This window comes from Aotus nancymaae, unplaced genomic scaffold (assembly GCF_030222135.1).
Source record: "Aotus nancymaae isolate 86718 unplaced genomic scaffold, 86718_ANA_hifiasm-v0.15.2.pri h1tg000183l, whole genome shotgun sequence".
NCBI classification, from domain to species: Eukaryota; Metazoa; Chordata; class Mammalia; order Primates; family Aotidae; genus Aotus; species Aotus nancymaae.
Genome location: NW_026988598.1, coordinates 809,307 through 837,020, shown reverse-complemented (window position 1 = coordinate 837,020; position 27,714 = coordinate 809,307). Strand labels below are relative to the sequence as shown.

Here is a 27,714-nt window from a genome sequence, read left to right as displayed (position 1 = left end):
AATATGGAAGCTTTTAAAGCACTAGAGGATGCAGCATATGCACTTACAAATATTTGTGAAAACAGAATTTGTGAAAGGTAATACTTTAAAACATTTTTCCACCCGAGTTTTTTTTCCCCTCTGATTAGCATAAGGTGACCCAGAAAAGCAAAATTTGCCCTTAAATCTCAAAGAAAATTAAAGTATTTTACAATCAATATAATCCTTGCTGCTGTTGACAGTTTTTCCCCCAAAAAATAATTTATGTGAGAGCAATTGATTGCTCTTGGTCAAGGGCACAAGAGGGAAAGGTTGGACAGGGTAAAGAACAGCCATCAGAAATATGCATGCTGATTTGGACATTAGGCAATGAGGACAAATACTGAGAAGAGGGTTTTGTCTTTTTTGTTTGTTTCCAGTGTATGTGTCTAGACAAGGTTCTCTTCAGTTTGGGGAATAATAAGTCTTAGTTTGGGAGAGTGAGTTGTAAAATTGCCTCAAGATCAATTTTGGTAGGACTCTGAGGAAACCAGATTGGCATGAATGGGTGCTGATGAAGTAGGAAGCAGTTCAGCAGAGGGAAGAACACATAATTAATGGATATTATTCTATTCTGGCCGAAAGAGTCACTTAGATAAGCATCTAAATTGCCCTCTCAAATCTAGAATATCTTGATGGAAGATGGGAGATGAGGAGTTACAAATAGCAAAATCAAGTTGGATTTTGAGTTTACTAGTCCGTTTCACCCTAGACAGGAAAATTGAATGGTGTGTATAGTGAATGACTCTGTCTCTTACTCTTTCTTCTTTTTGGCCAAATCCCTAAATGATAAAGGGAATTAGTCATTTGGGTGAGAGATGAGACTGAAGTGATTGTCTACTGCACTGGTTCTCAGCTAGAATTGTGCATCACTGTAACCTGGGGACAGTAAAACGAAATCTACAAGTCTCAGCTCTCTCCTGAAGATTTTGATATAGTAAATCTATTAAAGCCTGGAAATGGATGTTTAAGAATATTTCCTTGAAGCTAGGCCTTGTGGTGCATGGCTGTAGTCCCACCTACTTGGGAGGCTGAAGTGGGAGGATTGCTTAAGCCCAGAAGTTGGAGTCTAGCCAGGTTAATAGAGTGAGACTCTGTCTTTAGCAACAGCAGCAGCAGCGGCTACAACCACAAAATTCCTTGATGTTCTGATACACTTCTGGGTAAGAACCAACTGAACAGATAAGTGTAATAGAAATTTCCCTATCTCAAAAACCTAAGAAATTTCTAAAGAGTTCGGAGTTTCATAGGCACTATAAATACTTCCTTTAAATTCCTTCTTTGAATATTAGCTTGACTTTTATCTTTCTCTACCTCTGTGGGTGGGAAGTTCAAACGAATATTATTTGCAACATCTTAATAGCTTACGGAATAATACCTTTTCCTTGACACCATTGAATGTTCACCGCCATTCAGAAGGTCTTTAGAAATTGCTTTGAGATAGTTTTTAATAAGCAGAGGCTGACCCTTTCAGGGTTTTTTGTCTCTTAGTTGTCATTCAGGCGAGTAGGTCAAGAAATCATTGTTATAAGCAGGTTCTCCCATTAGAATAGTAGCAAATTTTTCACCTTTTTTAAAAGTTGAAGCTGTATTATGGACTATCTCAGTAAGTAATTAGATTTGTAGAGTTTTGGCATGGTTAGGATGGCAGTTTTAAACACTGAAAACCATGAAGTTAGTAAGAATACAGATAGGTATTCTTTCAGTAACTTAGTTACAGCAGTCCTGTGAACTAATTATCTATTTTTTAAATGAGTTGGGAAAGTTAAATACAAATAGAATGTAAATGAATGAATGCTGGAAAAGTTCTTGAAGTGGCAATTATGAATCTTAATGGCAATTTTTATTGCATTTTTGGGCTTGAGGTTTTTGGTAAAACATCTGAAACTAAAAGGAAATATTTTACATGCAAGTATTTGCTTTACATACAACTATTTAAAAATACATTCATAGCAAAGATGAAAACACAAGGTCTGAAGTCTAAATGTGCCCCATAGATTTAGTTTAGTTTACCTCCATAAGATGTGTCAGCATGTAAAATTCAGATGACTCATACACAGATCTGGATTTCAGGCTTCTCTTAAAGGATCACATCTGAATTCCCTTGAGCTCATATCACTGTTCAGTATGCTGTGCAGAGGTTACCCCTTTATGTGAGGCATATGTGCTCCAGTCTGCTACTGTGCCTTCCAGGCACCCTAGGAGGGGTATCTGAGAGGGAAGGAACAGCATGTGGGGAAGCACAGTGGAGTGAGAAGGAAGTGATTGCTTTTTATTTACTTTCTACTTCAGACATTTAAGTTCATAGGATCTTACATAAGGTTTTCAGTTCAGTTGAGAAATATGTAATTTTGTGAATTATAAATTGTTTTTGCTGCTTTACAGGGTGAACTTACGTCACTTTTACTTGCCATAAATAGGAAAAAAGAGCGAATGGTGGCATTTTTGTTGAAGAAAAAACCAGATTTAACTGCAATAGATAATTTTCAAAGGTATGATAGTTTTTTTTGTTGTTCATTTTTAAACCTGAGTGTTGTTCTAGAGTGGTAACAGTCACTCATCAGAAATATTAAATTGATAAGATTAACTTATTATTATTGATATAGAGAGAGAAATATCAACACAAATCATCAGGTAAACAATTATTTACACTGGGCAACATAAAAAGTCTGTATTGTAGGATTCATCTTCTCTTATTATGTTGACTGTTGACAGATGAGCTGATATTTTGAGTCATATGATCTTACATTAACTAAAGGGATTTCATATTGGTTTTATTTGTTTTAAAAGTGTGGACTTCAACTTGTAGTTTACTTTGACTCAATATTGAAATTTCTTAACTCTCTTATAGTAGTTTTAACCTCTGCTTCTTACATACTTTTCCTTTAAAAATACTATGTTAAAGATAAATTAGAGTTGAAAATCATTTTGTCTTTTGCATGACTTCGCTTTAGCTTGCTTTCTCTCAAGAATCTTAATGTTAGATTATTCCTGAGTGACTGTTAATTGCTGTTGCAAGATACTGTGGGTTCATTGGGTTTTTTTCTTCTTTTTACTTCTAGCGTATTTTTATGTTATTTTTAATTAGTATGGGCAGAGGGAAAAAAGATAGCTTTAAATGGATAAACTTTTATTTTCATGAATACAAGCCATGGGTGGCTGACAATGAGGAAAAAAAAGGATAAGCTTTAGATTCACCCAAGACTGGGTTTAATTTGTCGCTTTTCTACTTGCTAGATGTGTGACCTTGGGAACATTGCTTATCACTAAGTATGTTTTTCTATGTGAAAAAGAGAAAATAATATCTCTTTCAATGGTGGTTGTTTATGAGTAATGTGTATATTTAATTTAGTGCCTCGCACATGATTATGAGTAGTATTAACTGAAACTATTGTGGCTATTATTAGCATTATTTTTATTGTTTTAAACCTACAGATAGCTCTTACTTACCCCAAGCTGATTTTGAATTACTATATATCAGACTAGGGAAGAAATGGATAATTCATCACTTAAATGTTTAGCTACTTTAGATAAGTGACCTGAGCATAGTATCCTGCTCATCAAAGGACTTTATTTTAGCAACTTCTTCTGTGTCATATCCCAGTGGGACAAGAGGCTTTCTTGTCCCTTCCTTTTGGCTTTGGTTGCAATTTACAAACATGAACCCTTGAGCACCCATGATGCTTCTGTTTATTAGTTATATATAATTGGTTAATTCTACATGGTCAGACAAGATATTAAATTGGTAAAGTATATAAATATAGTTTTTAATGTAACTTTGCTAAAGTTCCTAAACATGAAATTATCTCTCTGTTATTTTAGAACAGCCCTCATACTTGCTGCTCGTAATGGATCAACAAGTATAGTCGACCAGCTTCTTCAGCACAATATTGATGTCGTTTTCCAAGATATATCTGGATGGGCAGCGGAAGACTATGCTGTTGCTTATAACTTTCAAGAGTAAGTGTTTAAAAGGCCACTGAACAGTAAATTGAGGCTTAAAATAATTGTAACCATTACATCTTATCCATCAGGTGAGATTTCATAGTTTGGTTCAGATAGGTTTGGAGTGGCCGTGAGTTAGTCCACTTCATCAGCCGGAAATCAAGCATAAGACTAGACTAGTTAGAAGTAGCAATGAGTGCAGGATTCCTTAACTCAAGACTCTTAAAGACTTTTATGCTTAAGGATCCTAATGTTTTCCATTTCATTCCAAGTATAACCCCTGTGCATGGGATAAAATAGTTTCACATCTTTGATTTTTATAATTAGTTATTTGAGTCTTGAAATGTCCAGTTTATCAGAAAATGTTGGACTATCTCCTGGGAGCTGTCTTCTATACCCTCTACCTTGAATTTTTCAAGAACCTAAGAGGTCCCCTAAGTTCAAAGAAGACAATCATGTTTTACAAGTCAGTAGGAGTGGAAAGGGGAGGATATTCTAATTATTCTGTTGTTCCCATGGATTCTGTTAACTGGTTTTTGTCATTGAAACTACTCCTGCAGTCCAGTAAAGATTGACCTTTGCCACAAGAATGCCCCTTCTGATTTAGATCCCTCATTCTTTATAGTAATCTATACATAGGCTTCCAAGTCACAACTTGTAGTTCACATAAATATGCTTATATGCTCGGCCATTGTTTCCAAAGCACCAGTACCCTGCTCTGGCTTCTAGACATCCTAGCTTTACCCACACACATAGTGAGCAAATTGACCCTTCCTCCCATACTCAAAATCTCATGTGGAGCCCACATCCTAGCCTGGAATCCTAGATATTGATGGTAAGTTATTCTTTGAGTCCCTTGTTTGTCTTCTTTCCAGCAAATATTAGTTGGGATAGTTCTAAGCTATTAGAGATGTTCAGATAGTGTTGCAGAAAGATATCAAAGTTTTTTCTTCTTTGCTACCAGATTTTTACCCCAAGCCCCTTTATATCTTATGTAGCAGCTTTTCTTAGATAGCGGAAGGTCCCATGTTATCCTTTCCCAGAGCAGTGGGCACCAACTTGTGGCTGGCCCCTCAAAGAATCTGTTTTCGATAATAAAAATCTCCCAAGCTACTTGCTTCTCTACCTCAAGTTTTTAAAATATCTTCAAATTCTACCTCATAGGAAGCCATTATCAGAATGACTTGAGTCTTAGGTAGGTGAGTTGGACTGAACAGAGCCAAGCTTCATCCATGATTCATCAGCACCCATTTATAAAAGTAGGGCTTTGTGCTTGCTTCAGCAGCACATATACTAAATCTGGAACAATACAGAGAAAGTTAGCATGGCCCCTACATAAGCATGTCACACTAATCTGTGAAACATTCCATATTTCACACAGTTACAAAAAAGGTAATCTGACTAGTTTTCTGGCAAGTTCCCAGAAAACAGTGTGAGTCAGAGCAAAACAGGTGCTAGCCAATAGTGAAATTATGCATTTTCATTACAAAAACATTGTTATAAGGTAATTTATGAAATGAGAATGGAGCTGAGTAACCCATGGTGTGTTGTGTGCGAATATATTGGTAGTATGTATCTCAGAAATGAGAAAATACTCACTTACATTTCCTTCATGAAACTTGAAAAAATTAGAGTTTTTGTCTTCCATGTCAGTTTTAGATGACCATGGAGAGAAAGCATCATCCTAACAAAGATCTGCTGGCTCAGAGTTAAAGTCATGTTATCTATTCTAATGAGACAATCTATTTATTAATAAATTTAGTTACAAACACAAACTATGAAATAATTGAGATGTCCTGAATCATAAGCCACAGATAATAGAACAACTAATAAGCAAAATTAAGGCTTAACAACATTTTCAGAAGATCACAACATTTTAATGTTAAGACATATGGGAAACTACACATTGGGTTTCATTTGTAATTCCAAAATAATTTCAACAATAAAGTTCAAGAATAAATTATTCCTTTGCTTTACTATTTCTCTGAGCACATTAAAATGTTATTTTATTAAACATTTATAACAACCTAGTGAATAAGGTAGCAAAATCTTCATTCTTTAGAAGAAGACATTGAGCCTAAGAGAAGGAACTTGTCCAAGAACAAATACATGTTGGTTACAGAGCTAGGACTTACAAGTCAGATCGTTTTCCATTATGTCAACCTTACATGTTAATTTACTGAGTTTTACTGTCCTCACTTCATGAGTACTTTACTTTTTTCTTCGTTAATTAGAAACTTAATAAGAATTTTGTAGAGCTTAAAAACTAAAAGTATGTGGGATAAAGTTCTGATATTGTTTGATATACTCTAAGAATTTAATGTATTTGGTAAATGTTTTTCATATCAGCATTAAAATACTAATTGTATTTACTACATTTTTATACATAGCATTCGCAGACTAATTTCTGAATATAAAGCAAACAAGAAATGGAAAAGTCTTCAAAATAGCAATCCAGGTAAGACTTCTGACAGTGCATTCCTCTCGATGGTCCTATCATAGATAAAAATGTAAGAGGAAGGAAGTGATCACAAAACAGCAGTTTAAAAAAACCACTGTGTAAATTGAATGTATGTTTTTAAATTACTTTCTTGGTAATCTAGATTTCAGAATTATTTAAAAGGTTACTTGTAGGCGATTTTATAATCTCAAGCCATATTATCTGAAAAAACAATTCATTATCTTATTTTCTAAAATTCTAGATGATATTTTTGTGTAAATAAGAAAAAAGATTTTTAAGTTAGTATGTAGTATGTTTTCTTTATAGTCACTTTGATGAATTGGACTTGTAAAATTGGATATTCTAATCTGTAAAATAAATGCTTTGTATTTAGTAAATACATATTACAGCTGATCTTTGAGCAGTGTGGGATTTAGGGGTGTCAGTCACCTATTCACTTTGAAATCTGTGTATAACTTTAAACTCCCCCGTAACTTAATTACTAATGGCTTATCGTTGACTGGAAGCCTTATTGATTATAAAGTCAATTAAGACATATTTGTTGTATCTTAATTATTGTTATATGTGTTATATGCTGTATTGTTAATACAATAAACTAGAGCAAAAGAAACATAAAGAAAATCATAATGAAGAAAGAATATATTTTCATTCAGTGGAAAGTGGATCATCATAAAGCTTTTCATCCTGAGAGTCTTCAAGTTGGCTAGACTGAGGAGGAGGGGGAAGTAGATGGAGATTGATCTTGCTGTCTTAGGTGGCAGAGGCAGAAGGAAATCTGCAGATAATTGGCCCCTGCAGTTCAAACCTTTGTTGTTCAGAGGTCAACTCTGACAGAGTGATTTGTGTCACTGAAAAGGTAACTCTCTTCAAAACCAGAATTTCAATGAGACTTTTCTGGTACCATGAAGAAACATCCATAAGAACTGTACCAATACCAATAGGATATTATTTTTTAAAGATACCTACTATGTGAAGTCAGAAAATAAATTCCTTATTGTGAAGCACAGGTCATGTTACATATTCTTATACCAACAAGGTCTCGCTAGTATTGACTTAATTCCCCGCAAGTGGAAATCAAATGAGATATATATACTTTGTTACCATGAGATTTGTTCCATCTGCTAGTTAATTGTCATAACATCAATTTTGTTAGAAGAAGACACTCTGTTACCATTAGCTAAAATGTTATTATAATAAAACATGGGTAGGATTAAGGTAAGCATGCAGAGTGAGTAGACATTTGCCAGGTAAAGAAGCCGAAGAATGATGGTTGACAAAAGGAATATCTAACAAGATTGTATTTTTGGCAGAAGGAACAGCTAACAAGATTGCACATTTCCCAAAAGGAAAAGCAAGTGCAAAAGGTAAGATGCTTGAGGGAACTTCACAGAGTTTATGAGCAGTTAGTACAGTTTTGCTAGTGCAAAAAAAAGTATAATATGAGAGTGGTTGGGATTGATTTGAATATCTAGCTAAGTTAAGCTTAGGAAAGACTTTTTAAACATATTGAAATGAATAGATCTTATCCGTAGGCCATGGAAAAATTCTTAGAGTGCTTGTGACTGCAAACATTAGATGATCTAACTAACAATAGCTGAAACAATGGGAGCCAAAGCTGTTTTGGTGGTTCAGCAATACCATCCTATCTCACTTGTCCCTCTTTCAGCTGTGCTGTTGGCAGTGTTTTGTTGATATCTCCTTTCATGGTTGGCTACTTAGCAACAGCTTCAAACATCACGTTCTCACAAGAGAGTATTAAAGGCTGGAAGGGTTACTTTTTTTCAAGTGTTCCTTTTAGAAAAGGAAGAAAAGTCAGAAACTTGCATTGGACTTCCTGTGACATTTTATTGGCTTGATTACACCAGCTGTTCATTCCTAAACCTGGCACTGGAAAAGCAAATGTAATTACTGTGATTCGCTTAGAATAATTATTTCTCTTTTTGGAGCTTGGAGGGATATTGGATAATGAATATCCAGGTAAACTTGCATTTCTCCAGCAAGAAAGAATAAGGAATGACTACTTGATAGGGAACCAGCAATGTTTGCTGCAGGGATTCACTAGAAATTTTTCAGAAGGGAAGTCACAAGATTTGAGGATTAGGGCATTCTGGTTATTGTATAAAGCAAGGATTGATAAGCTTTTTCTGTAAAGGGCCAGATAGGTAATATTTTAGGCCGTTTAGTCTCTGTCATAGCTACTAAACACTGCCACTGAAGTGTGAAAGCAGGCATAGATAGACTGTGCTCCAAAAAACGTTTATGTACAAAAGCATATGGCAGGCTGGATTTGGCCTATGACCTGTAGTTTGCTGACCCCTCACTTAGAAGGTAGATGAAAGGTAACCACATAGACTGGGAGACAAAGAAAACTTTGGCCATGGTCAAAACTATAGTTTCCTTATCACCAGTCGTTGCACTAGTCTTAATCTACTATGAGATTTTCACCCACCCCAGGTGAAATAATTATAAGAAGCTCAGTTTATTCACTTTAAAATATCTATTTTTTTCTTGCCCTTATTCTCTTTTCATTTTTTTCTTAGTTTTTATTTAGAAAATATTAATAATTGGTAGGGGTTTTTTTCCCTTGTGAAAGACATCAATTTAGAGGCCATGTTTAACTAGAAAATATAAACATTTCTGTTGTGGCAATGAAAATATAAATTCAAGGCAGAAAAGAGGCGGAGTTAATATGGTTTAGTGATTGTTGAAAGTAAAATGTTAGATGGCAGAGAGAAATCTTAGATTATAAGTTTTGAAGTTGTGCACTAACATTTATACTATACTAGAGGAACAGGGAATTTCAGGTAAATAGAGAAGTGTAGGGAAGAAGGAAGACAAATGTGAGTTTAATGGAACAATCATAGAGGATACTTTTTGTAGGTAATTGGATAATAGGTATTTCTAGCTGGAGATGAAATTCTGAGGTAGGAGTTGCCAACATCGAATGATCCTGTTATAATTATTAAGCAAACTCATAGATCTCAATGAGCTGAAGTTGTATAATGACAAGAAAGCCAGTGACAGGACCCTAGGCATAGCAACATTTTCCAAAGGAAAAGGGCGTGGGTAAGGGAGAATGAGCAGTAGCTAGAGAAATGTAGGAGAGGAGTCAGAGGAAGTGGTGTTGCAGAAATTTAAAACGTGAGAATTTCAAGAAGGTAATATCAATTCTAACAATTAAGATTACTAAAAAATAAAATGGATGTAACTTTGAAAAGCTTTTTGGTGGTATCCTTTCCAAAAGAATCATTTTAGAGTTGTAAGGTTTATTATTGATGTGATTCATACTTCTGGTGTTCAAATATGAAAGAACAAATCTACCAAGATCCTACCTAACTTTTTAGTAACTACAGCAGCTATGTACAAGGGGTCAGGGAAAATAATCTAGACTGATGAGTACACGTGCCAACATTTTTCCACAGTTGTCAAAACCTAAAGATCATGTGTGAGGAAAAGTATTGTCTTTCTTATCTGCTTGTGGAAAAACTTGATTTATATTCAAGTCCTTGATAAGTTCCTCTGGATATGTTTTGAAGCTTAAATATAGTAGCAGCAACTAAAACCTGCTGTCAGACACATACCCTCTCTTTGTCGTGGAATTATAACACAGCCATGTGTTGACAGTTTCAAGTTTTGAACACAAGTGTAGTTTGCAGACCAGGAATTTGGAGAAACTGACATCTTTTGTATAATATCATGGAGAAAAATATAAGGTGATATGCTGAATATACTATTTCTCAGCATTCTGGTGACATCGGTAAAAAAGCCAGTATTTGGTTCTTTTTCTTAGTGCAATTCCCTCTTCATTTGCGTCTTCTGGTATCTGCACTTCTACTGCTTCCTTTTGAATTTCATCCGTAAAGAAAACACTTTTAGAATACATTTCTAGTGACCATTGATTATGAGCATTTTTTCATGTGTTTGTTGGCCTCATATATGTATTCTTTTGAAAAGTGTTTGTTTATATCCTTTGCCCACTTTTGAATGGGTTTGTTTTTTACTTCTAAATCTGTTTTAGTTCTCTGTGGATTTTGGATATAAGTCCTTTGTCAGATGGGTAGATTGCAAAAATTTTTTCCCATTCTGTTGGTTGCCAGTTCACTCTAATGATTGTTGCTTTTGCTGTGCAGAAGCTCTGGAGTTTACTTAGATACCATTTGTCAATTTTGGCTTTTGTTGCCAATGATTTTGGTGTTTTGGTCATGAAGTCATTGCCTACGCCTATGTCCTGAATGGTTTTGCCTAGGTTTTCTTCTAAGGTTTTTATGGTGTTAGGTCTTATGTTTAAGTATTTAATCCATCTGGAGTTAATTTTAGTGTAAGGTGTCAGAAAGGGGTCCAGTTTCTGCTTTCTGCACATGGCTAGCCAGTTTTCCGAACACCATTTATTAAATAGAGAATCCTTTCCCCATTGCTTGTTTTTCCCCAACAAGCTACCACTGACTTTTTTCACTGAATTGGAAAAAAACCACCTTAAATCAAAGCAGCATGGTACTGCTACCAGGACAGAGATGTAGACCAATGGAACAAAACAGAGGCCTCAGAAATAAAGCCACACATCTATAGCCATCTGATTTTTGACAAGCCTGACAAAAACAATGGGGAAACGATTCCCCATTTAATAAATAGTGTTGGGAAAACTGACTACCCATAGACAGAGAGCTGAAAGTAGATCTGTTCCATACAACTTATACAAAAATTAGGTCCAGATGGGTTAAAAATGTAAACATAGGACCTAACACCATAAAATCCCTGAAAAAAACCTAAGCAATACCATTCAGGACATAGGCATGGGCAAGGGCTTCATTACTAAAACACCAAAAGCAAGGGCAACTAAAGCCAAAATTGACAAATGGGATCTAATTAAACTTAAGAGCTTCTGCACAGCAAAACAACAACAACAACAACAAAAAAACTATGATTAGCGTGAACTCGCAACCAACAGAATGGGAAAAAATTTTTTCAATCTACCAATCTGACAAAGGGCTAATATCCAGAATCTACAAAGAACTTAAACCAATTTACAAGGAAAAAAAAAAAAATCAAAAAGTGGGCAAAGGATATGAACAGACAGTTTTCAAAAGAAGACATTTATGCAGCCAACAAACATGAAAAAAGGCTCATCATCACTGGTCAGTAGAGAAATACAAATCAAAACCGTAATGAGATACCATCTCACACCAGTTAGAATGGCAATCATTAAAGTCAGGAGACAACAGATGCTGGAGAGGAAGTGAAGAAATAGGAATGCTTTTACACTGCTGTTGGGAGTGTAAATTAGTTCAACCATTGTGGAAGACAGTGTGGTGATTCCTCAAGGATCTAGAAATAGAAATTCCATTTGACCCAGCAATCCCATTACTGGGTACATACCCAAAGGATTATAAATCGTAGTATTATAAAGACAAATGCACGCTATATTCATTGCAGCACTGTTTACGATAGCAACAACTTGGAACCAACCGAAATGCGCATCTATGATAGACTGAGTAAAGAAAATGTGGCACATATACACCATGAAATACTATGCAGCCATAAAAAACGATGAGTTCATGTCCTTTGCAGGGACATGGATGAAGCTGGAAACTATCATTCTTAGCAAACTTACACAAGAACTAAACAACACTGCATGTTCTCCTAAGTGGCTGTTGAACAATGAGAACACATGGACACAGGGAGGGGAACATCACACACTGGGGCCTGTTGGGGGGTTGGGGGCTAGGGGAGGGATAGCAGGGGGTGGAGAAATTGGGGAGGGATAGCATTGGGAGAAATAACTGTAGATGACAGGGTGATGGATGCAGCAAACCACCATGGCACATGTACACCTATGTAACAAACCTGCAGGTTCTGCACATGTACCCCACAACTTAAAGTATAATAAATAAAAAAAGAAGCAAATATTCCACCACAGATTAAGCTTTATTTAAACTCTGATTTTATAAAAGAAAAATAAATGTTTAAGTTTATGTTTATAAAGACTATAGCTTTTATCCAGCTATTCTAAGTAGTTCATTTTAATGAAATACATGGATTTTTTTTGACCAGAACAAGACTTAAAAATGACATCAGAGGGAGAACAAGAAAAGCTTCAAGGATGTGAAAATAACCAGCAACAGGTATGTAAAACTTTAATTTCAAATTTCTGGTTTTCTTTGCTTTCATAACATAGCATATTTCAAATGAAATTACCTTTGAACTGTCCTTTTAGAATCAGTTGATTATAATATTTAATTTTAAACCATTTTACCTGGTTATAAATCTTAAAATATTCTCAGAATGCATAGTGATTTACAGCTAATCTTTTCCCTTCAAAGTAAAGCCCAAAGTTCCTGAATATTGTTTACTTTTCCTTTTTTATAACCTCCTAACTAATAAAGAAACATCAAATACTGAATTATAATTTCAAGCAATCAAAATTATGAACAATAGGGATGGCTGCCAACTTGGGTTCATGTTAAATGAGTAATCTTTGCTGATGGTTCAAAATTTGCAACTTTATATTACTAGTCACTAATACCATGATTAAAAATGTATTCTCCATTGTGATTTTTTTTTTTTTTTTTTTTTTTTTTTCTGAGACGGAGTTTTGCTCTTGTTACCCAGGCTGGAGCGTTGGTGCGATCTCGGCTCACCGCAACCTCCGCCTCCTGGGTTCAGGCAATTCTCCTGCCTCAGCCTCCTGAGTAGCTGGGATTACAGGCACGCGCCATCATGCCCAGCTAATTTTTTTTTTTTGTATTTTTAGTAGAGACGGGGTTTCACCATGTTGACCAGGATGGTCTCGATCTCTTGACCTCGTGATCCACCCGCCTCGGCCTCCCAAAGTGCTGGGATTACAGGCGTGAGCCACCGCGCCCGGCCGGGCATGACTTTAATGTGCATTCTTTTTAAACAACGAATTACTCCATCATAAAACTGAACTGTAAATGTTCCTTCTTTGTTAATTGCTTCGATCTTGGCAGGGTAATAGTTACAGTCTGTCCAAGGAGTCAGAACTTCTCCTGCTTTAAAATCAAAGAAATCTTCCTCATCTTTTAGCCCTTCTTTTCTTAGTGCCGGCCTCTCAAGGGGTCGTAATCTATTGCTATCCCAGTAAATCCACTCATCATAATGATGACTCCAGCGCTTAAAATAGACCAACATCTTGCCCTCCTCATAGTCGATTTTTTCAATTCGTGATGGATACTGAGTGCTGACTGTTTTTCTCTATGTTTTCTCATTTGATTTTGGTAATCGTCAAAGGCATAGAAGACATAGTGTACATTTAACAGATGAAAACCATTTTTTTTAAGTAGTGCAGTGCCTCCAAATGAGCACCAATCTCAAAAGTGATTCCAGGGTGATTTGGGGGCTTTTTACTCATCTTGAGATCCTGTTCTTCAGTATTTTCTTTTCACGACTCGCCTTCTCTCTGCACAGCAGCAAGCATCTCATTTTCCAGAACTCTATCCAGCATCTCAGTGGTTTCACTCTGCTTCTTCTGTTGTTTCAAATTTTGGTTCCTGTTTTTCAGCAAGCACCTTCACATTTTTGATATCCTAGCATCCAAATGAAAAAAGAAAAATGAAAGACAGTGGGGAAAGCTTATTGCAGAAAGGGGAAATTTTCCTTTCTGTTCCTGAAGCCCCACAATGCCACATTCTCTAAATCTGGCCATTAAGTGTAAACTCCAGGAGGTAAAGATAGAAAGGGACAGATTTCATGGCTTTGTCCTTTTATTTCTCTATTTCTGCTCATCACAAGGGGGTGAAAATTTATATTAGACAGCAAAGAGTGGAGGGAATAAAAGCACAAATTTCAAATGAGACCTTTTTTAAAGTGTGGAAATTTTTGTTTTATTCACTCAGACAGAAATGATTCAGACTTTATATGAATATTGATGAAAAAATCATAACGTAATTTATGCTAATAATTATATAGTGATAAAATTAAATACAAAATATTTTAATGACCATTATCATGACAGAGTCAAGTGATAAAATGAATGAAAACAAAAAAGTTCTTTCTATTAGATAAAATAATGGCAATTGTTATCAGTGTTAAACTTTCATTGAAGGTTGCAGAAAAAATGAAAACATGCAGAAATAAGAAAATGGAAGTGTCAAGAAACCTACATGCCGATTACAGTGACAGTGATGATGATGAATTAATCCAAGAAAGAAGGAGCAGAAAACCTGATAATCATCAATTTCCCAGGCAGAAGAGTGAAGAGTATAATAGGTAAGCCTATAGCAATATTTAATAGTAGCAATATTTAATAATATAAAACATCTTACGTATAATAAATCTGTGTTAAGGATTTTATATATGTTACATGCTTATATATGTTAAGAATTTTCATTATAGCATCATCATATCACAAAGCTGGAGATAGTCTAAAATCCCATTAATAAGGAAATAGGTAAATCGTCATACCCATTAAATAACGTAGTATGCAACCCTGTTTTTAAAATTAGATTGGATCTATAGTATACTGATTACTTCATCAGTAATGTATATTTAAAACATTTAGTTTGATAACACATCTTAAGTAAATTTTGTCAGAATATGATATTGTAGTATCTTGATACTTGTAATATCTACTGAGTTGCAAAAGGAAACTACATACTACCTTGGCACTTTGCATTACCAACAAAATTGCTAGTTATGGCATTTGTTTCTTGTTCTCAATGCATGAGTGCTCAAATATTGATTCTCACAATAATCTGAATATTGTCAAGGGATTTCACATGGGGATCTATATTCCATGTAAATATTCAGTGTATTGGTAAAACTTGTTAAAATATATCAAAGGATCTTTGATCTACCAAGTCAGTAGTTCACCCAATTTTTTCCTGTAAAGAGTAACTACTTTAGGCTTCGTGAACCAGAAGGTCTCTGACATCTTTCATAGACAATAGATAAATAGGTAGCACTGTGTTCCAAGAAAACTTTACTTACAAAAACAGGCAGTGGGCTGAATTTGGCCCACAAGTACTGATTTGCTGACTCCTATGCTAAAACCAAGGTGCTGCTAATGCAGTGAACCTCCTCTTTTGAGGCACTTTGAATGCATCCCATTATCCTTTCAAAAGATATTTCAGTATGCACAACACCGTATTTTACAACAATGACTTCCTATTATATAATTTATAAAATTCAGTAGACAAAATAAGATTTGAATTTTTACCTTTTTTCATCTTATAGAATTTATTATTTTAATATGTCAGATATTATTAAAATATCTCAGAGTTGAGTGATTTTTCTCAAGTAAGAAATACTGCCCTTTAGTCTTTCTGTGGTCTTTATAAGCATGACCAAAATGATAACCAGCTTTATAATCTAGAAATGTTCAAGGGGTGTTTTAGTTCTATAATTTTATGATGTTATTTAGTACTTTGGTCTGACTTGCCATATATGTCTGGCTTGACATATATATATGTGTGTATGTGTGTGCATGTGTGTGTGTGTGTGTGTGTATAATTTTTAAAAGCTTTTAAGATATTAAAACATACTATGTAACTAATCATTAATCATTATTAATCATTATGAAATGATTGAAAATATCCTTAAAATTAACCTGTCTGTACTCATGGACTCAAATTTCCTTTCCATTCACTCTTTAACTCACTGCCATAATTTTCACTCTCACCACTCCTCCAAAATTGTTATTCTCAAGGTTGTCACTGATTTTTCACTGTAATACATCTAGCCATAATTCCTTTAGATCTCGCTTTATGTAACTTATCAGCAATACTTGACCCAATGGAAAACTCTCTCCTCTATAACACTTTCTTCACTGGCCCTCAGAATCTCACTCACTCACCTAGATTTTCCTCCTGACTTTCTAGTCCATCGATCTTAGCCTGTTTTGCTTACGTCTCCTCATCTTCTACCTTTTACAGATTGAAGTGACCCAGGGCTCAGTTCTTGAGGTTTTTTCTTGTGACTTTTACTAGCTCGTATATGCTAATGATTTTTAAATTTATACCTCCAGTCCATTTCAGGCCTATTTATCAACCTGTCTACTTGACATCTCTCCTTGATTAACTATTGGGTACAGCAAATTTATCAGGTCCAAAATCTAGCTACAGATGGTCTTCCTCCTACCTGCCCCTCATGTAGTCTTTTGTTGTTCCATTAATCATAACTCTTGTAAATGCTCTGCCCAAAACCCTGCTGTCATCCTTGACTCACACATGCTTTCTCTGTCTCCCTCCCCCAACCCCCACCTCTGACACTCCACAGCTAAGATGTTAGCAGATCTCGTCAGGTCTAACTTCACAATATATCCAAAAACCAGTCACATCTTTCATGTCTAAGCAACTCCACTATCATCTGATCGGCCATCTAGATTAGCATAATAGACTGCTAATTGGTCTTCTGTTTCTCCATGTTTAATCCTGTTTTCATCAATTCTTAACCAGTGAACCTATTAAAACATGTCAGATTATGTCACTCTTTTGGTTAAAAACTTCTAATTGCTTCTCATTTCACTCAAAATACATGCCGAATTTTCTCCTAATACTCAAAAGCCAGCACAGGATCTGACCTCTTATTTTCCTGATTTAAGCTTTTGCCTTTCTAGTCTGGTTTATCCTGGTGTACAGTTTTAAACATTAATACTCACTTAAAGTACATTTGATATGGGTTCATTCTGACAATTTTACCTGGCAATTATATGCTCTTTATGCTCTTTATGGACTCTTTTGGCTCTTTTTAATGAGCTATACTCTCTATATTAATAGTTTTCTAATTAGGGAGAAAAGTCTAGTATTGTGGTCATTCACCATTCTATTACTGGTAATTATGATCATTTCAATCATGGTACAAGGAATCATAGGAGTTGCAAACTTCACTGGTATTTTATCAGGAATAATAAAATATTCGTGTGGTGAATGCAATGGATGTAAAAATTCTTTTCAAAGGATTATGAGCCTTTAGCTTCTGAAATAAACAGATAAAAGTTGGATTTGGCCAGGTGCGGTGGCTCACTCCTGTAATCCTAGCATTTTGGGAGGCCAGGGCAGGTGGATCATTTGAGGTCAGAAGTTCAAGACCAGTCTGGCCAACATGGTGAAATCCCATCTATACCAAAAATACAAAAATTAGCTGTCAGTAGTGGTGCGCCTGTAATCCCAGCTTCTTGGGAGGCTGAGGCAGAAGGATTGCTTGAGCCTGGAAGGCAGAGTTCGCAGTGAGACGAGATCTTGCCACCGCACTCCAGTCTGGGCAACAGAGCGAGACCCTGTCTCAAAAAAAAAAAAGTTTGATTTATTGCTTTCTCTAGTAAGTCTGTGCTGGTCAGGCACAGTCTCTTTTTTTTTAATTTTTAAAATTTTTTTTATTTTTTATTGCATTTTAGGTTTTGGGGTACATGTGAAGAACATGCAAGATTGTTGCATAGGTACACACATGGCAGTGTGATTTGCTGCCTTCCTCCCCTTCACCTATATCTGGCATTTCTCCCCATGCTATCTCTCCCCAACTCCCCACCCCGCACTGTCCCTCCCCTGTTCCCCCCCAACAGACCCCAGTGTGTAGTGCTCCCCTCCCTGTGTCCATGTGTTCTCATTGTTGAACACCCGCCTATGAGTGAGAGCATGCGGTGTTTGATTTTGTGTTCTTGTGTCAGTTTGCTGAGAATGATGGTTTCCAGATTCATCCATGTCCCTACAAAGGACGGGAACTCATCATTTTTGATGGCTGCATAATATTCCATGGTGTATATAGGCACAGTCTCTTGTAATGGAGCAGCTACTAAGCCTTATAAAAGGTTTGTGGAATAGTGAAGTTGAAGGCTTGGCTGACTCTCATAGGCATAACTGGGTTGACATCATCTGGAGTAATGTGGTTATCTGTGTAAGACTGTTGTGGATTAGTTGGCACTTCCAGGCATGCTGATTGGAATGAGTTTGTCTCTGGATGTCTTCAGAGGCAAGTGGCTGACATTCGTTGGTTGGTGTTAATGAGGCCAGTGGTCATTGATTGACTAGATTAAAAATTGGTTCTGGGTGGCTACCTGTTACCATGGCTACAGGTCAGTTTTCCTTAGTTTGTGGCAATGTTAATCAGATGTTTTCTGTTTGAAAGTTGCCTTCTATCAACTATGCTCAAATGAACACTATTTTATATTCCAGAATTATATACTTATTTTTTAAGTTTGAGTCAAGAGAAATTGTTTGTTATCTGAGAAAGATAGTTTTTAGAAGCTTAGTCTTAAACAGAAGACTCATCTACATATATTTTTGGTAAAATTGATGGATTTATTTTTGTTTTTTGTGTTTTTAGGGGCTCAGGCTGAACTCCTACATAATAATCTCCAATGGGAAATTTCAGCCTTTTTTTAAATTTATGTAGGTACATGATAGTGATATTCTTATTCACGTTTACAATTTTCTGCTGATAAATCCAGCTTTTCATATTAGGAATAGATACCACACTGTAAGTATACAAAAGTTTCTAAATCATTTCAAACAAAATTCAAACTAATCAGAATAGTGCTATTTTTGAACTACATATAAAGACACATAGGTATTTTAAAAGCAAGTGTTTTTTCCCTTTAAGGTAATTTTACAGTTTCTTTCAGGCTATATGTGCCTCATAGTATTCTGAAAACTTAATTTAAATGAAACATGTTAAAACAGTAACTATGGCACAAATCCAACTATGACCCCATGTCTAAGAGTCATTGCCTTGCAGGCAGCGAGCTCCAGCCTTTTAGCGTAGCATTCAAGTGTACTGTAGCATTCTTCTTTCAGTGTTTGCTTTCATGTATTTTTTTTACCTTTCAACTTCCCAGGAAACAACTGGATGCCATGTGCCTAATCCCTGTGCTCACATTCTGTTCTCTATATAAAATGGATTTCTCCTACTGTTTTTGTTTTTGTTTTGGCCTGGTGAGCTCCTCTTGTCTTTTACCTCTTCCATAATGTCTTTCTCATGTTCATATATAATTTTTCCTGGTAGTCTTCCAGAAAAATAATGGTATCAGTTTTAGTGAAATGGTTAAGGATGAAGAAGGATAAAATCACTAATTTTCTTACCTCCTTGTAAAGGAATATTAGCAGTGATTACTTTCTCCAGAAAGAAAATAGTGTAGACAGACTAATCTAGAGAATACTCGACTGTGTCAATGCTGCTGGAAGACTGATTAAAACGATGTGTTTCAACTGGTTGCCATGGAACCCTTACTGTAGTGGCTAAGCACAGACAAATCTTGAGAGAACTTTGACTGCAAAAGGGAGTAGAGAAATGGGTAACAAGTAAAAGAAGAAGAATGCGAGATTCAAATGACTCTTGTTTCTTTTTCAATTTTAAAATGGAAGCTGTTAGAGTATTCTTGTTTGGTGTTCAGAATGAGCCGGTAGAGAAGAAATGTGTTTTTGGAATTTGGTTTTGTTTGCATGTCTGAGGATTGGAAAGTTATCTTTTAAATATCTATAGTAAATCAATTATTCATACAATTTCTATTCATGTTTAGTTTTATCAGAAGTGGTCTTTTTTCAGAATTGGTTCAGGAATGGACTATTTTAATGTAATGGTACATGAAGATCATGACTTAAACTCACATGCATATATTTTTAGAAATTCTGTAACAATAAACATACAAACACTAGGTCATATTGGATAGAATTTAAATTTGCCTTGATGATGTATGTATCACAGTACCTTTGAAAGTAGCATCACAAATCGCTGTGCCAAGGTAGTCTAAAATAACAGGTATGTTTCCTTTACGGTTGTTCAGATGCTGGGAAGGGGAAGCTTTCTAATTAATAATAGAAAAGCAAACTACTGAAAAAATAATTGCAGACTGTTACTTTTGGACTGTATTGTTCAAATGTAAAAATTAAATGTTTCTGTGGACCAACAGTGTCTTTGACATGTCTTGTACACTCAGCAAGTTTCGGTTGAATGCATAAATAAATAGTTGAATGGATGAATGAATTTTTTTTGTGAATTTCTTTAGAGAAACCAAATTTTCAGTTTATTAAAAGCAGGTTTCCAAAGCTGCATAGGTATAAAATCTAATTTTTAAAAAATTTCAAGATTCAGAGATTATTATTTGTAATCATAGAAAGAAATGGAAAGATAATATGAATTCATCTGCTATTATATTACTTGTAAACACTTGAAAATAAATATTACTTTTATAGTGTATTATAGAGTATCCTGAAACACATATTTTGGAGCCAGAGTTCATGGGTTTGAATGCTTAATCTGCTACTAACAAGTTTTATGAGGTTGGGCAAGTTATATGGCCTTTCCATGCCTACTTTCTTACTTTATAAAATGCCTGGTATGTTATCTACCTCACAGAATTGTTGGGAGGATTCAAGTGACTTAAACACTTGTACAGTGTTTAGAATAGTACATAGTATCTGCACAGTATGTCCTGAAAAGCTCACTAATGTCATAATTTTAAAAAGCGTTTCTGTTACATAAGTAATATTTATCAAATAAGTCTTAGTACCAATTAAATCTTGTTTGTATAGAAAACGACAATAAGGTCAGGTGCGGTGGCTCACACCTATAATTCTAACACTTTGGGAGGCCAAGGCAGGTGGATCACCTCAGTTCCGGAGTTCAAGACCAGCCCGGCCAACATGGTGAAACCCCATCTCTACTAAAAATACAAAAAAATGAAAAATGAAAAATAAGTAGGTGTGGTGGCAGGCACTTGTAATCCCAGCTACTCAGGAGGCTGAGGTAGGAGAATCACCAGGACCCTAGAAGTAGAAGTTGCAGTGAACCGAGATCATGCCATTGCACTCTGCCCAGGCAACAGAGCAAGACTCTCTCAAAAAATAAATAATAAATAAATAAATAAGTCAATAGGGGAAACAAGAGGAAAACCTAGTGTGTGTGTGTATATATATATATTTTTTTCTATCAAATAATGCAAGTAATATGATTTTTCTTTTTCTTTGGCTGTCAGAAAACTAATGCTACCCTTTCCATTTACTTTATCCCCTTGTAGAAAATGATTGTATTTTACATCACCTGTGAAATATTACCTGTAAACTTTATGAATAGGAGAGAGAAATGATAAATATAGAGCTTTTATATAGAAAATAGTTATAGTCTTTGTATTTTACATATTTACTATTTGCCTGATTGTAATTTTTTCTTTTAGGCTTGCAAAGAAAACATCTAATAAAAAGAACAAGGTATTGTAAAATTGTCAAGAATGTTGTTGAAAATCCCTTATTAAAGGTCACTTAAAAAAACAGAAAATCTTTTGTAGTAAAGATATTGGCTTTGAAAAAGCAGCAGTAACCATTCATAAAGGTACCCTTTTAACCACAGTCTATTAACTATTTTAAGAAGTACTTTGGTTTTGCTCATAAAAAAAGATGAATAATTCCCACTGGTGTACATTTAATATATGCTATAAATATTTGGGGGACATTTTGAAACAGTGTTATTTATTTTATAGGTTAAAAGACATGTACATTTCAAGGATGACCTCGATGACATAATTCAGTCATCTGAAACAACCTCAGAGGATGATGAGTTGCCTTACTCTGATGATAAGAATTTTAAGTTACTCATTGAACAACATAGAGTGGACTGTAAAGGTAGGACCAATGCATAAATGTAAGGCTTTTTCCCTAGCCTACAGTAATGTTTGCACACATTGCTCGGCACTGTACCATAGATCACTGATGTGTTATAGGGATGTTCATCTCAGAAACATGCTTTTTGTGAATATGGAATGAGAACTGCTCTATCTTGTATACTCTTAACCAAAGAGCTGTGATCGTTCCACTGTACTTTCCTCAGTGTGAATGACACTCCCAATCTTTTTGCTGACTCTGCTTCTCTCCTGTGCCTTTACCCAGGGTCAGGTCATTATCTCGTATGTTGAATAATGTGATAACTCTTTTTCAACTCTTTTCCCTACTGTTCCACCTTCCAAAACCATGGTCTATTCTGCAACCGTAATTATATACATTTAAAAAATTTACATCTGATCATGTTACCTGCTTGCTTAACACCCAACTGCCACTTGTCATTGCTATAAGGTAGACATGTCAGCACTCTAGCTTTATACTGCATCATTTCATATCCTTTTTTCTCTCCATGTCACAGCCAGTGCCCCAGGTGTTTGCTCATACAATCTTTAGCTTTAGTGGGGTATAGTTGATATATGTTAAAGTGCACATATGTAAGATGTACAACTTAATAAGTTTTTTGATAGGTGTATACACCTGTGAAACTGTCACCATAATGAACATAGTTATCTTATCCATCACCCATGAAAGTGTCCTGTGCTGCTTTATGTTCCCTTTTTAGAAAAACTGCTAAATTGTTTTCCGAAACGTGTACCATTTTCCATTGCCATCAACAGAATAGGACAGTTTCAGTTGCTGTGTTGTCACACTAAGTATTGCAGTATTTATCTGTAGCATTCTCATGGGTGTGGATTTTGTGCATGATCCTAATGACTAATAAACATATTGAACATCTTTCCATGTTTTATTTGCCATCTGTACATCCTCTTTGGTGAACTGTGTTTTCATATCTTTTTCCATTTACAATATTAGGTGGATGTTTTCTTGCTTGTTGAATTTTAAGAGTTCTGGACACTATTACTTTACAAGAACATTTTTTCCAGTTTGTGGCTTCACTTCATTTTCTTAATAGTGTCTTTTCTAAAGAGCAGAAGTTTTTACTTTTGATGAACTCTGTTTAGTTACAGAGTTTGCATTTTATGTCATATCTAAGAAATCTTTGCCTAGCACAAGTAATTTTCTCAAAATTTTTACAAAAATTTTATTCTATGCTTCATTCTAGAAGTTTTATAGTTCTAGGTCTTACATTTAAATGTACGCTTCATTTTGAGTTCATTTTTATATATAGAATGAGGTATATGGATTCAAGTTAACTTTTTGGATATGAACAGCCAGTTGTTTGAGCACCATGTATGGAAATGGCTATCCTTTCTCTACTACATTGCTGTCCTGCCTTTGTCAGAAACAAACTGGTTGCCTGTATGTCATCTATTTGCCTGTGGACTCTATTGAATTCTATTAATTTACAGATGCTCCTCAAATTATGGTAGGGTTACTTCTGATTTCAGTCAAAAGCTAAGTGGTACTTCATTAAACCCATTGTAAAGTTACTAAGTTAAAACACCTTAAGTTCGAAACTGTCTGTATTTGACTTTCTTTATATAGGTTGAGCATCCCTAATTCAAAAATCCCAAATCTGAAATGCTGTAAAATCCAGTGTTTTTATTGTCAACCTGATCTCACAAGTGGAAAGTCCCATATCTGAGCAGCTCATGTACACAAACTTTGTTTCATGCAAAAAATTATAAAATATTTAAAATTACCTTCAGAGGCTAGGCACGGTGGCTCATGCATATAATCCCAGAACTTTGGGAGGCCGAGGCGGGAGGATTACTTTGTGTCAGGAGCTTGAGATCATTCTGGCCAACATGGCAAAACTGCATCTCTACTAAAAATACAAAAATTAGTTAAGCGTGTTGATGCACACCTATGATCCCAGCTACTCAGGTAGCTGAGGCAAGAAATCGCTTGAACTTGGGAAGTGAAAGTTGCAATGAGCTGTGATCTCACCACTGCACTCCAGCTCGAGTGACAGAGCAAGACTATCTCAAAAATTAAAATAAAATAAAATTACCTTCAGGCTTTGTGTATAAGGTGTGTTTGAAAAATAAGCACATTTTATGTTTAGACCTGGGTCCTATCTCCTAGAGGTATCATTTTATATATTTGCAAATATTCCAAAATCCAAAATCTGCAATACTTCTGGTGCCAAGCATTTTGAATAAGGGATGTTCATCCTGTACCAGTGACACATTGTTTTGATTACTATTGATTTATAATAATTCTCAAAATCAGTTTTCCAATTTTGTTATTTGTTCTGTTTTGGCTGTACTAGAACCTTTGCATTTCCACACGAACTTTAGAATTGACTTGTCAACTTAAAAAAAAGCCTCCTGGCTTTTTGGACATTAGGTTGGGATTGTGTTGTATTTATAGATTAATTTATGGAGAATGAACATCTTAACAATAATGAATCTTTCTACTCCTGAAGAAGTGTATGTCTGCATTTATATAGGTCATAGTTAATTTTCTCAGTAATATTTTGTAGTTTTTAGTATATAGGTCTTCTTGTGTTTTATCAGATGTTTCTGTATTTCACATTTTGATATAGTCATAAATGATATTTTAAAATTTTTACTCCGATTGTTTTTCACTAATATATAGAAATACAATTGGCTTTTCTATGTTGATTTTACATAGTCCAATCTTACTGAACTCACTGAGTAGTTCTGGTACATTCTTGGAAGATTTGATGAGATTTTCTATATACACCAAAGACTGTCAAACTTTTTCTTAAAGTAGTTTCTTATTAAAGACTTGTGGAAAAAGGGGTCTCTGTTTTAGCTGTTTGACTCTGCTATTGTAGTATGAGAGCATCCATAGACAACCTGTACATTAATGAACACAGCTGTGATCATTGACAAAGACAAGAAGCTGGCCCATAGGTTAGAATTTACCCAAACCTATTGTGTGATCATGGTTGTGTATAAAGACAGATTTATTTATTTTTTCAACTGGGATGACTTTTCTTTTTCTTGCCTAACTAAACTAGCCAGAATCTTCAGAACAATGCAACATAAAAGCAGTGAAAGCAAACATTCTTGTGTTCTTCATCTTCTGGGGAACATATTCAGTTTTTCACCATGACGCATGTTAGCTGTGGGTTCATCATAGATGCTCTTTATCATGCTGATGAAGGTCCCTGGATTCTTACTTTCCTGAGAGTTTTTCCTTTTTAAAAAATCAGATTCATCCATGTCCCGTCAAAGGACATGAACTCATCATTTTTTATGGCTGCATAGTATTCCATGGTGTATTCCATAGTATTCCATGGTCCTGGACATTTTCCCTGTCCAGTCTATCATCGATGGGCATTTGGGTTGGTTCCAAGTCTTTGCTATTGTAAACAGTGCTGCAATGAACATTTGTGTGCATGTGTCCTTATAATAGAATGATTTATAATCGTTTGGATATATACTCAGTAATGGGATTGCTGGGTAAAATGGAATTTCTATTTCTAGGTCCTTGAGGAATCGCCACATTGTCTTCCACAATGGTTGAACTAATTTACACTTCCACCAACAGTGTAAAAGTGTTCCTATTTCTCCACATCCTCTCCAGCGTCTGTCTCCAGATTTTTAAATGATTGCCATTCTAACTGGCATGAGATGGTATCTCAATGTAGTTTTGATTTGCATTTCTCTAATGACCAGTGATGATTAGCATGTTTTCATATGTTTGTTGGCCTCACATATGTCTTCTTTTGAACAGTGTCTGTTCATATCCTTTGCCCATTATTGAATAGGTTTGTTTGTTTTCTTGTAAATCTGTTTTAGTTCTTTGTAGATTTTGGATATAAGTCCTTTGTCAGATGGGTAGATTGCAAAAATTTTTTCCCATTCTGTTGGTTGCCAGTTCACTCTAATGATTGTTTCTTTTACTGTGCAGAAACTCTGGAGTTTAATTAGATCCATTTGTCTATTTTTGGCTTTTGTTGCCAATGCTTTTGGTGTTTTAGTCATGACGTCCTTGCCTATGCCTATGTCCTGAATGGTTTTGCCTTGGTTTTCTTCTAGCGTTTTTATGGTGTTAGGTCTTATGTTTAAGTCTTTAATCCATCTGGAGTTAATTTTAGTATAAGGTGTCAGGAAGGGGTCCAGTTTCTGCCTTCTGCATGTAGCTACCCAGTTTTCCCAATACCATTTATTAAACAGGGAATCCTTTCTCCATTGCTTGTTTTTCTCAGGTCTGTGAAAGATTGGATGGTTGTAGATGTGTGGCGTTGCCACTGAGGCCTCTGTTCTGTTCCATTGGTCTATATCTCTGTTTTGATACCAGTACCATGCTGTTTTGATTACTGTAGCCTTTTAGTATAGTTTCAAGTCAGGTAGCATGATGCCTCTGGCTTTGTTCTTTTTGCTTAGAATTGACTTGGCTATGCGGGCTCTCTTTTGGTTCCGTATGAAGGTTAAGGTGGTTTTTTTCAGTTCTGTGAAGAAGGTCATTGGTAGCTTGATGGGGATAGTATTGAATCTATAAATTACTTTGGGCAGTATGGCCATTTTCATGATATTGATTTTTCCTAACCATGAGCATGGAATTTTTCTCCATCTGTTTGTGTCCTCTCTTATTTCGTTGAGCAGTGGTTTGTAGTTCTCCTTGAGGAGGTCCTTCAAGGAGATTGTAGCAATTGTGAATGGCAGTTTGCTCTTGATTTGACTCTCTTTAAGTCTGTTATTGGTGTATAGGAATGCTTGTGATTTTTGCACATTGATTTTGCATCCTGAGACTTTACTGAAGTTGCTTATCAGTTTCAGGAGATTTTGGGCTGAGATGATAGAGTCTTCTAAATATACAATCATATCATCTGCAAATAGAGTCAGTTTGATTTCCTCCTTTCCTAATTGAATACACTTTCTTTTTCTTGCCTGTTTCCTCTGGCTAGAACTTCCAATACTATATTGCATAGGAGTGGAGAGAGAAGGCATCCTTGTCTAGTGCCAGATTTCAAAGGGAATGCTTCTAGTTTTGCCCATTCAGTATGATATTGGCTGTGAGTTTGTCATAAACAGCTTCTATTATTTTGAGGTACGTTCCGTCCAAACCTAGTTTATTGAGAGTTTTTAGCATAAAGGGCTGTTGAATTTTGTCGAAAGCCTTCTCTGCCTCTATTGCAATAATCATGTGGTTTTTGTCTTTGGTTCTGTTTATGTGGTGAATTATGTTTATAGACTTGTATATGTTGAACCAGGCTTGCATCCCCAGAATGAAGCCTACTCGATCGTGATGGATAAGCTTTTGGATGTGCTGTTGCAATCAGTTTGCCAGTATTTTATTGAAGATTTTTGCATCTATGTTCATCCTGGATAGTGGCCTGAAGTTTTCTTTTCCTGTCGAGTCTCTGCCAGATTTTGGTATCAGGATATTGGTGTCATAAAAAGATTTGGGGAGGATTCCCTCTTTTTGGATTTTTTGGATTTTTTGGATTAGCTTCAGGAGTGATACCAGTTCCTCTTTTCATGTCTGGTAGAATTTGGCTGTGAACCCATCTGTACTTGGGCTTTTTTTGGTTGGTAGGCTATTAATTGCTGCCTCAACTTCAGGCCTTGCTATTGGTCTATTCAGGGTTTCAACTTCTTCCTGGTTTAGGCTTCGAAGGGTGTAAGTGTCCACGAATTTATCCATTTCTTCCAGGTTACTGGTTTATGTGCATAGAGTTGTATATAGTAA

The 27,714-nt window shown here is 35.5% G+C and overlaps 1 protein-coding gene and 1 non-coding gene across 7 annotated transcripts in view; both read left to right on the top strand.

Moving 5' to 3' along the window:
* LOC110568090 (ankyrin repeat domain-containing protein 62-like) overlaps positions 1-27,714 on the top strand; it is a 98,699-nt gene that overhangs the window by 27,787 nt on the left and 43,198 nt on the right. For 5 of the 6 annotated variants that reach the window (XR_010340905.1, XR_010340907.1, XR_010340906.1 and 2 more), the window contains exons 4-11: positions 2,404-2,510; positions 3,841-3,978; positions 6,354-6,421; positions 7,735-7,788; positions 12,473-12,543; positions 14,484-14,647; positions 21,543-21,576; positions 21,846-21,987. Coding sequence is in view for 2 of the 6 variants with exons in the window: in XM_064371808.1 (XP_064227878.1) it covers positions 2,404-2,510; positions 3,841-3,978; positions 6,354-6,421; positions 7,735-7,788; positions 12,473-12,543; positions 14,484-14,647; positions 21,543-21,576; positions 21,846-21,987 (778 nt within the window). In the remaining 4 variants the exon portion in view is untranslated. Of the gene's footprint in view, positions 1-2,131; positions 2,280-2,403; positions 2,511-3,840; positions 3,979-6,353; positions 6,422-7,734; positions 7,789-12,472; positions 12,544-14,483; positions 14,648-21,542; positions 21,577-21,845; positions 21,988-27,714 lie in introns of those variants that run through there. The other variant, XM_064371809.1, reaches the window with a different exon arrangement.
* LOC135273004 (U6 spliceosomal RNA) lies at positions 5,233-5,339 on the top strand. Its single transcript, XR_010340909.1, has one exon. It is a non-coding gene; the product is annotated as a U6 spliceosomal RNA (small nuclear RNA).